Source organism: Eleutherodactylus coqui, chromosome 7, assembly GCF_035609145.1.
Source record: "Eleutherodactylus coqui strain aEleCoq1 chromosome 7, aEleCoq1.hap1, whole genome shotgun sequence".
NCBI lineage: Eukaryota > Metazoa > Chordata > Amphibia > Anura > Eleutherodactylidae > Eleutherodactylus > Eleutherodactylus coqui.
The window spans coordinates 113331981-113343733 of record NC_089843.1 but is presented as its reverse complement, the minus strand read 5'-3'; the positions used below and the strand labels follow the sequence as shown (position 1 = coordinate 113343733).

The 11753-nt window shown below is 40.2% G+C and overlaps 1 protein-coding gene across 1 annotated transcript in view; it reads left to right on the top strand.

Moving 5' to 3' along the window:
• Positions 1 to 597: 597 nt before the first annotated feature.
• The window catches only part of ANXA10 (annexin A10), a 103142-nt gene continuing 91986 nt past the window's right edge, over positions 598 to 11753 (top strand). Inside the window, exon 1 of the mRNA XM_066573556.1 lies at positions 598 to 693. Coding sequence (XP_066429653.1) covers positions 676 to 693 — 18 coding nt within the window. The 5' untranslated portion in view covers positions 598 to 675. The remainder of the gene's footprint in view (positions 694 to 11753) is intronic.

Sequence of the window (11753 nt, the reverse complement as noted above, 5' to 3'; positions counted from 1 at the left end):
TGTAGACCTTAAGTTTTATAAAAACTAAAAATTGCCATATTTAAAATAAATTCTGATTTTCTTTTTCTTTCCAGCTTTTCGAAGCTGACCTTGAACAAACACTGAATAGCAGTAATCTACAGAACTTAAACCCTCAATTTATAGAACTTTCCCTCAGTTATATATATACTACATACGTCTATGAGCAGGGACTTAACACTACCTTGCAGTAGACCAGTAAAATACATATATATTAATTTTAATCATAAATTGTTACATAAATTTCTGCTATACTTAAAAGAGAACATGAATTTCTTAAGAGTCAAAGAAATAGTGACAATATAATGTGTCATAAGATTAATCATTAACCTAATCCTTTTCAGTGAACTTGAGGCTTGATTGGCTGCTTTCATATCTGTCTTAGGTAAGGCAAGATTAAGTTTTATTTGTATTGCAAAATTAATTTGTTACTTGAACATGATTGATGGTTTAGTACAAATACCTGGTACCAAGAAGGGCTTTCATTTGCTTTAAGCAAACTGAATATGATATGTGTGGGAGTTACATTATCAGATTGGGTGGAGCTAGTGCAATTCTTTCTTCGGTTACAACCATGCCTAGTTCATTTGGAGCCTGCTCTTTTGGAGTCTGTACTATTCATCTGTTCTCCGGCTGCACAAGACAACCTACGCCACAATGTTTGGTGGGGTCTATGTAAGTTTCACTATTTTATTGCATTTATTGGACACATCTAAATGACATATAGTTACGTTTGGCTCTAAATATCTAATGAGCAGTTTGAGAGTCATGCAATACACGTAATTCTGAAAATCTCATATAGCAATTTGTAAAAGTTTTATTAGGAGAAATGCAGAATAACAGGCCTAGCCAGTTTTGAGGCAACTTTAAGCAACCCTGTACAATACCATACACTGAAAGGAGAAAAGTCAGCTCACCAGCTTACCAGCTCTGCCCCAGGATCACACGGGGGACAAGCATTTAGCCTCTATTCACACAGCATTATGAGCTACACCAGATCATACAGCCTGCACATATCTGATGTACACTGATTCCTTACTCATGAGGGTGTGGTGTGTCAGCAATGTGTAGGCCCTTGGATCTTGTAATGGTAGATTAAAATTCTACCGGTATATGAATAAAGGCCAAATCACTTTTTTCCATTTGCTATACTTTTTCCAGTTGTAGACATAGGCAGAAGAAGACCCTGAAGCAAGATAGAAATGTAGACATTTTGCAGCCCAACAGCTAATTTGTCAAGAATTTACCAGATATGTGGATGAACCTTGTTATTAATTATGTTAAAGTATATCTTAGCACTATATACAGTAGATGAAGTCCATTCTTGCTGTTTACAGCTGTCGCCAGGGAAAGCTCACTGCTTATAGATTATACAGCTCCCATAGAAGTCAAGGAGAATTGCGTAAATCCATGTGAAGTGAGCTTCTAACTCACAGAGATTTTAGCTAGCCTGAATTTTCTCTTTATGGTTTTATATACGTACTCAGGGCAATGTAAGATCCAACTCTTAGAAAGTTATATGAAGAAACAATAGGTGCATCATTTTAAATGATTTGATTAAATGATGGTGGGTGCATTTGCCTGCATAGTCCCTATGTAGCCACATAGGCCATCGGAGCTGTTAACCTTTTACCTTTCACAGTAAATTCTGACAACGGCTCCCACGATGAGGTTGCAGGGAGCCATGTGGGTCTCATGGCAGCTGGGGGCCTTCAGAAAGGCTCCAGTGCTGTCTTGGCAGAATGCCTATCAAGCCAAGCCCATGTAATGGCTTGATAGACCGCCTGCCCAATCGCAGTATGATGTAATGCTATGGCGAGCAATCAAGGGGACTAAAATAAAAAGGGAAAATTAGAAAAATAAAGTTTTACTACTTATTAATTAAAAAAAAAGAGAAATAAAAGTTGAAAAAAAAACATTTTGCCATATTTATAATAAAAGAATTTAAATAATAAAATAAAAATACATATTTTGTATCGCTGCGTCCATAAAAGTCCGATCTATCAACGTAACTCATTATTTACACTGCACAATGAACGTTGTCAGAAAAAAAAATGCCACAAATGCACTTTTGGTCACCCTGTCTCCAAGAAAAAATGCAATAAAAAGCAATCCAAAGGTCATATATATTTTAAAATGGTAGTAACGCAAACTGCAGGATGTCCTGCAAAAAATTAGCTCTCGCACTAGCATGTTGACGGAAAAATAAAAAAGTTATTGCGCTCAGAAGATGGCGGCAGAAAATAGTTTAAAAAAAAATCAATATCTTTGAAAAAAATAAAAGTAGTACAGTAAAAAAAAACGCTATGTTTGGTAGCGTAGTAATTGTACTGACCCATAGAAAGTTAGCATGCCACTTTTGTTGCAGCTTGTGTGCCATAGAAACAAGACGCACTAAAAGATGGCAAAATTTCAGATTTTTTTTCATTTTACTCCACGTAGAATTTTTAAAAAGTTTTTCAGTACATTATATGGTACTTTAAATAGTACCATTGAAAAATACAACTCGTCCCCCAGAAAACAAGCCCTCATACAGCGACGTTGATAGATAAATAAAGGAGTTACAATTTTTTTAAAGGGGGAATAAAAAAAAAACGAAAATAGAAACAAAAGGGCCTTTTCCTTAGGGCCCTAAAAATGTGCCACATAAGCAAAGAGCCATAGGAACTCTGGGGTCCTTCAGAAGGCCCCAGACAGTCATGACACCTGGATGACACCCCTACAAGGGGGGCATTCAGGACATTTAAGTACTCATTGATTGGAAAGTTAAAATGCCACTGTCAGAATTGACAACATTATCAGGGTTATTTCTGATCCCGGCTTGCAGAAAGCTCGGCTACTGAGCCCACTGCATACACAGCATATTCTGTAGATGTCTATATACATTTTAACTGAACGGGTGATACGCAGTTAGTACGTATATAGCCTTGTGGCTGATGGGAAGGGGTTAAGTGAAAGACTGCTGGATACTCAGGAGCCAATTTGACTATATAATTACATGTTATAAATGTTGCAAGAAATACAGACATTGTTCCCAGCAACGCTTACTAGCTAACCATGTATACAGTCTATAGGGATTTGGTATCAGGAACTGCAGTATTTTCTGTGTGGCGAAATTGTGTATTTTTATGTTAGTTAAAGAGATCTTGCTTAAATATTGTAATTAAAAGCTTCAGTGTAAAATGCGCCGCTTCATTTCAGGCTTCTTTGCACACAAATTGTATGTAGGTTTATCCAAAGACTGGGCTGTATTGAAGGATTTTGGAGAATAACAAGTAAAAAATTGTATTTTAGGGAAAGCAACATAGTCGGAAATATTTGACATTAAGTCCTTCTACAATGCATCGCCAGCCATATCAGCAGTATATTCTAAGGGGAATTCAGTTACTAATGGGTTTGGTCACCAACAGACATTGACTTTGTGATAAGCTTCTTCTGCAAATAGAAGTAAATCAACAGTTGCAAGGAAATTCAGTATGCTATGTCATATGTGTCAGAAATACCAGGCTACATGAAGTCAATTCTAGTTGGTAGATTAATGTAATTTTACTACTGTTCGACAAATACAATATACAATACATTTGTGTACACTATACACAACTCTATACAATTGGTGAGCAGTTATTTCTTGCTATTCTTGCTTTAAAACTAATAAAGGCCAAGAAATGTGGATGAGTACTGAAATGGACACATTGACTAGTGAATGAACAAAGAGTGGCAATACACCTTCCTTCCAAATGTTCATAGCTTATTTGCCTTGAGAACAAAATGGATTTTTTAAAATATCCAACCTTTCTTTTCTCCGACATCTGCAGTCAAGAAAGAGTTGGGACACCCCAGTGCACTTGAGCTGGTTGGCTGGTCCTGCCAAATCAGCAGTTTGATATGTATGGCTACCTTAACAAATGAACAGCCAAGGAGCCCTTATGGCCATTTCAGCTGGTTCAATATGGACATATTATAGCGTCCGTATTATGATGGCAATACCCAGGCCACCCATAGGTCTATCGAACCAGAATTAGATTACCACAGTATTCATTCTTACAAACACATAGTAACATAGTATGTTAGGCCAAAAGAAGACAATGTCCATCCAGTTCAGCCTGTTTCCACCACCCTTCCCCCTTGTTGATCCAGAGGAAGGCAAAAAACACCCAGTGAGGCAGAAGCCAATTGAGCCCATGTGATGGAAAAAAATTCCTTCCCCATTCCGCATAGTTCTCTACTATTGTATTATTGTATTTCTTTCTTGAAAATAATGTATAAGAAAAAAGGTCCCTGGACATAGCCAAAATGAAAACTTTCATTGCTTACATTGCTGCCTGCATTCAGGGAACTGGAAAATAATATACAATAGAAGTAAGGATTGTATTACATAGTGACATTTCATGACTAAACAGCATCATTTATATAAATACACAGCCCCCTTAAAGAGCAATTCTGCCCGAAAATGTGTTTCACACTGCACAATCCTCTTCATATTAATGGTCCACAGAGCTCTATTTATACAGCAGAACTAATCCCCATATAAACACGTTTTACAATAATGTTCTTATAGAGAAATATTTCTCAAAGCTGCCAAACACTATGCATAAAAAGTAGCCACACTTTAATGGGAAATTATGAATTCTCATTCATTCGGTATTTTCGGAGGCTCTACAGCAGACTTTTTAACCTCAACATTTTCTATCTCTGTATTTTTGTTAGTTGGTGCAACGCAGCTAGCGGTTTCATGGGAAATAGAAGTTCTAGTTCTTCTATTTCCTTATAAAAAATGATAATGTTCACAACTATAAATGTACTAATTTCCCACCGTCTTGTTATGTAACTCTTGGTGCATTAAATCAACAGTATAAGGTGAATCCATCAATGCAAACGTAGATATTTATCATGAAATACATAACTTTTAGCTATGGATGTATGTAGTCAGGCTTCAGTTACCTGTTGTTGGCTGATGTCTGCATTCCTTCTTTCATTCACATGTCTGATTCTGAAACTGCGGGGAAGTAAAATGTTTTGCTTTATGTTTAAAAGGTGCATTATGTTTGTACCATTGGCTCTGCTACATGCGTTCCTCTGCACTGACAAAACTTCTCTGTGAATGTTTTTATTCCTTTTTGCATTAGGCCAGCCACTTATTGCTCTCTTTATTCCGCTCTTTCTGGTTTTACAACCGGGGGACTATGTATCAAAAGGAAGGAAATGCTCATAATAAACAGCAGTTAATGTGTTAAACTATGTGTATAAGGCCGATAGCCCACGGATGGATTATTGCTGCGGAATTCCCGATCAGACACCCTCCGTGAATTCCGCAGCAATGTCTGTCCATAGGCATTCTGTGTTAAACGATTCTCCCCTGCTCCCGAGCGGAAATCAACCGCGAGGGGAGAAACTCAGCGTGTTCTATTTTGTGTGGAAAATCGTACATACAGCTTCCATTGCAGTCAATGGAAGCCGTCCGTCCTGCGATACTTCCGCAGTGAGCACCGTAGAAGTATCGCGGAAATCCGCATCACAGCCCAGCGCTTGAAAAGCTCAGTGTTAAAAGCCCCATTCGAAATCATTGGTAGTAACTGACAGCGTGTAATGCTGCGTTGAAAAAGCAACGTTAAACGCAGAAAAAAACACCTGTGTGAGCATGGCCAAAAGAGCAACACTGTGATTTGAGAAACTTTATTGGGTGAAGTTCACCTACTTTCGGGGGTAAGCCAGGCTGCAGCCCTTTTGATTTTATTTATGAAATTAAAGGGGTTGTCCCGCGAAAGCAAGTGGGGGTATACACTTCTGTATGGCCATATTAATGCACTTTGTAATGTACATTGTGCATTAATATGAGCCATACAGAAGTTATCAGAAATTATTCACTTACCTGTTCCGTTGCTAGCGTCCTCGTCTCCATGGTGCCGTCTAATTTTCAGCGTCTAATCGCCGGATTAGACGCGCTTGCGCAGTCCGGTCTTCTTCTTTTCTGAATGGGGCCGCTCGTGTCGGAGAGCGGCTCCTCGTAGCTCCGCCCCGTCACGTGCCGATTCCAGCCAATCAGGAGGCTGGAATCGGCAATGGACCGCACAGAAGCCCTGCGGTCCACCGAGGGAGAAGATCCCGGCGTCCATCTTCACCAGGTAAGTAAGAAGTCACCGGAGCGCGGGGATTCAGGTAAGCGCTGTCCGGTTTTCTTTTTTAACCCCTGCATCGGGTTTGTCTCGCGCCGAACGGGTGGGCTGTTGAAAAAAAAAAAAAAAACGTTTCGGCGCGGGACAACCCCTTTAATACTGGTGATCATACTCAGGAAGAACGCACAGGGGCGTTCCCAGATTAGTTTGGAGGAAAATTAGAGGTAATGAAAGAATTCACATTTCTAGGAATTCTTATCTCCTTGTGATCTTACGTGGTCTGCCACGATATATATGTCAAAAGAATGTCCCGCATTATATTTATTTTTTAAGCATCTTGAAGAAATGTGAGTTTAGTGTGTTGAAGCTTTGCAGAGATTGTATCATGCTGCTACTGTGAAAGTTCTGACCTATGTACAGCATGGCGATGCTGATGGAACGGTGCTTGTTTTGGAGAGAGGCAAAGACTGCTGGATCTATAATTAGTTGCATGCTTCAGAATTGTAAAACATTTTTGAAAAGCGGTATAATTTGAGTTTCTACTACTGAGTATCAGGTGATTAAGACAAAAACGTTGAAGTCTAGAGAGATTTTATCTATCTGCAATATGTCTTTTAAATGCATACAAATGAATACATTTGTATTATTGCAAAGTGCTAAACCTATTGAGATACATTACTGGTGTGCTCCAGAATTCTATGCGATTGTTCCCAGCAAGCAAAACCACATAGTCTTGTAGATATGATACCTTTTAATGGCTAACAAAAATACATGATGTTATAGCGAGCTTGAGAGCCTCTCGGCTTCTTCTTCAGGCTAAAATAGAATAGATCTGAAGAGGCATGAATATTTATACACACTTATGACACACATACTTACGACAAGGCACAGACATGGATGTGATCGGTTTGCACTTAAAAGGAATACTGCAACAGACGTAAACATTTTTAACCAGACACTGATAAGGGAGTGAAAGTTTTATGGTCCCTGAATTACTGTTGGGGGATTCGTCAGGCCAGGAATGCTGCAACAGTACACAAACATTTTGAACTAGACACTGATAAGGGAGTGAAAGTGTATGGTCCCTGAATTACTGTTGGAGGGGGTTCACCACGCCAGCAGTCTTATCTGTGTTATAGATATCTTATACCTGCCATTCACCCATAAAACCTCGGAAATCCTCCATTGAATGTGTCAAAAGTTGCTATAAATTTATATTCCCAAATTCTTTTATGGCTTTGTGACTTGACACCACCCTTCAATATCAAAACTCTCATATCTCCTAGAAAAGTACTCGGCCACAGGTAATTCTGTCTTCCTCTGTTTAATTGTATGGCGATGGGATCTCTTTCTGGCTTTCAGTTTTTGCCCTGTTTCTCCAACACAAAGGCCTACAACCGGACATTTACTACACAGGATCAGGTACATGACATCGGACATGGAATATGTGAATGTCCCCGGGATCTTATAGTCCTGCTGTGTGTTGGGGATCCGTATCCTGTCCACAGTCAGTATATGTGAGCAGGTCTTACAGCTCCTTACATCACATTGCCATGTTAAAAAGGTTGGCATAATGCGGTGCCATTTTACTCCCCCTGGCAGTCCCGGTGAGTCGCAGGAAAATCTCTTTGCCAAAGGAGAAATGATTGTGTGTGAGAATAAATCTTGTGAGTTGAAACACGGGTTCAGAGGCAACCCCATTGACCTCAAGGTGCGCCTGGCAGCCGCCAGAATTCTAGTGTAAGTTCAGGTCCTATTACAAGCAAAGATAATCTTTCCAATGACTGAAAGATTGAAAGATTTAGCGATCTATTTGCATAAAGTGTTAATGGCCATGTAAAAGGACCTCCAGGAGTTGTTTGCAGAGCCAGACATGTGTTTAAACACACACTCAGCTGTGCAAACAGCTGCTGGCACATTCCATTGTTCTCCTCGCGGACAGAATAAACCTGGTGCGGAGAGAACATTGTGCAGTCTTTTGAAAGTTGAGCAAAATACATTCAAATGGAATGTATTTTATCTATTGAGACACAGACAGTTACCACCCAATCATTGGAAGGTATATTCTGGCACAGAACGGAATACAAAAAAGCAATCTTGAACCCGGTCTTGTCTTTTTCCCCACACAGCATAGAGCAGATGAGAGCTATCATACTGAAGGGCAACTTGAAGTTGCAGCGTCACAGAAGAATTCAGGAGTATAAGTTTATGGCCATGTTTGATACCCTCAAAATAGAATGAACCTCGGCAAAGGATTCTTACATAAGTGGAGAATATGAAAGGTCTGAAGGAGGTCAAGAGGGATGTCCTCTTCCCAATCATTTTTTTTTTCTTGAACTTCATAAAAATTCTGAGATTGATTTGTAAGACTTTTGCCATCCAATAGGTGGTACTGCAGAGGTATTGTTCCTTCTCTTTCTCTTTGCAGGTTGAAGGAGAGATAAAACACATTATAAAACTGTCACATTCCTGAGCTCAGTTGACTGATTAAGTATTAATCTCTTTGTTCAGTTTGTCTGGTGTTTTAAGTCTTGAGTAGAGATGAGCGAACGTACTCGTCCGAGCTTGATTCTCGGGCGAATATTAGGGTGTTCGGGATGCTCGTTACTCGTAACGAGTACCACGCGATGTTCGGGTTACTTTCACTTTCATCTCTGAGACGTTAGCGCGCTTTTCTGGCCAATTGAAAGACAGGGAAGGCATTACAACTTCCCCCTGCAACGTTCAAGCCCTATACCACCCCCCTGCAGTGAGTGGCTGGCGAGATTAGGTGTCACCCGAGTATTGAAATCTGCCCCTCCCGCGGCTCGCCTCAGATGCATTCTGACATTAGTTCAGGGAAAGTGCTATCGTGTTGGAGCTGCTATAGGGAGAGTGTTAGGAGTATTTTAGGTTTCAAGAACCCCAACGGTCCTTCTTAAGGCCATAAATCTTCTCTATATGCGCTCAATGGGGCCGGCGACAGCAGCGCCGACCCCATTGAGAACATATAGAAGACAAATCCTTCTTCTCTGCCACAGCTGTAACAGCTGTGGCAGAGAAGAACGATGTTTGCCCATTGAATTCAATGGAACCAGCAATACAGCAGGTTCCACTGAAAGCAATGGGCTGCCGGCGATTGCAGGATGAATTGTCGGGAAGGGGTTAAATATATAACCCCTTCCCTGCAATTCATCCAGAAATGTGTTACAATAAAAATATATACCGGCGTATAAGGCGACGGGGCGTATAAGACGACCCCCCAACTGTCACCTTATACGCCGGCAATACAGTGGAGCAAAGAATAAAAATCATTACTTACTTCTTCTGACGTTCTGCGGCGCTCCTGCAGGCTGTGACTCCCTCCTGGTGTTATGCGGTGCTCCTGCAGGCTGTTGCTCCCTCCTGGTTCCCGGCAGAGCATTGATTTCTCTACGGAGGGCTTTAAATCCCCGCCTCCAGAAACACACGTGCCTTCAGCCAATCACAGCCAATGACAATGATGTCATTGAATGGCTGTGATTGGCTGTGTTTCTGGAGGCGGGGATTTCAAGCCCTGCGTCCAGAAAGCAATGGTCTGCCGGGAACCAGGAGGGAGCGACAGCCTGCAGGAGCGCCGCAGAACGTCAGAAGAAGTAAGTAATGATTTTTATTCTTTGCTCCACTGTATTGCCGGCGTATAAGGTGACAGTTGGGGGGTCGTCTTATACGCCCCGTCGCCTTATACGCCGGTATATATTTTTATTGTAACACATTTCTGGATGAATTGCAGGGAAGGGGTTATATATTTAACCCCTTCCCGAAAATTCATCCTGCGATCGCCGGCAGCCCATTGCTTTCAGTGGAACCTGCTGTATTGCTGGCTCCATTGAATTCAATGGGCTAACATCGTTCTTCTCTGCCACAGCTGTTACAGCTATGGCAGAGGAGAACGATCTTTACGCTGACAGTGCGGGGGGGGGGGCACTCTTGCCGCTATTGTGGCTTAATAGTGGGACCTGGGAACTTGAGATGCAGCCCACCATGTAGCCCCTCGCCTGCCATATCTGTTGCTGTGTCGTTCCCATCACTTTGTAGAATTGCCCAGATTTTCACACATGAAAACCTTAGCGAGCATCGGCGAAATACAAAAATGCTCGGGTCGCCCATTGACTTCAATGGGGTTCGATACTCGAAACGAACCCTCGAGCATTGCGAAAATTTCGTCCCGAGTAACGAGCACCCGAGCATTTTGGTGCTCGCTCATCTCTAGTCTTGAGTGCAAAACAGTCTCAAATTTCTGTGTGTGAACATTTATATTTTGATCAAGAGGGATGTCCACTCTGCATTTGTATATTATATATGTAGCCCATCCAAATAAGTTTTATTTAGCCTGATGAAGGGTCAATAGAAAACCTGAAAGCTTGCTGTAACATCATGTATTTTTGTTTTTTCTTACTGAGAACAATCACAAAAATATCAGATGTTATACTATCAAAAATATCTAGAGAAGGGAGTGTGGTCTCTAAGCAGATTTAAGCATCACAATTTTTTTTCTTTTAAATCACAAAATTTATCGCCGTTTCACTCCATCAGTTCGGTTGCGTACAAAGGGACCCTACATCTCTAAATTTAAATATGCAAAAAAACAAATTCAACTCATGTATTATTTTATAATAAGTCACATTTTAAACTGGAAAAGAAAAAAAATATGACAGAAAACTGGCAGCAAATAATTCCCCATATAATAAATTGCCCCCCCCCCCCCGTTTTAACAAGTTCCAATATTGAGAATTACAATTGTGATTTTTAGTGTTTGACAATGAAGTTTCTATTGTATCCTATGCAATTAGATAAAAACCTTTTAGAAATACCACAAAAATTAAAGAGCACGCCACAAAATGAAATTCAGGAAATGATTAAATTGGTAGTTATTAAACCATCAGAAAGTCCTTGGTTGTCTCCCGTAGTAATGGTCTGGAAAAGCTTGGAATAACATTTTGCATAGATTTTCGTTCAGTTAGTGCTTTATCTAGTTTTGAAAGTTACTTAATGCCTCACATTGCTGATCACATTGACAGATTGGGAAGTGTAGCTTATATATCTACCCCAGATTTATGGAATGGTTGTTGGCAAACTGATTACTGGGAAATCATTTTTCAAACAGGTTTCAAAAGTAAAAACTAGGAGGAAAAACAAAACCTAAATCTGAGGTCATACTTCAAAGCTGGAGAGAGTATCCCCCTGCAGAGGCTTATCAGTACGATGCTCATAATGACCTCTTTGACGGTGATAAATGGCACAATAGTGTCAGTTTTTGGGCATGTGATCACATGGTCAATCATGCTGATCACTATAAAGTTTGTTTCAAAACAAACTTTTGGTTCTGTCCTGTGTCTCTAAACCTCCTTCACTCTTTTGTCAGCCATCTGAGAGAGAAGTGAGCTAAATGATACAGGCAGCTAGTATGAAGAGCTGTGAAGAAAATAAAGAAATTCATTAAATTCTTAAAGTACAGTATATACATTATGCCTACACATCTTCTTACATACTACATTGTGCTAGGTAACATTATGTTAAATTAGCTTAATAAAAAATATTTATGCATTTTTTTACAATTAAAAAAAAATGTTCGGCCCCATTCACAGCTGTGTTAGAGCTCCG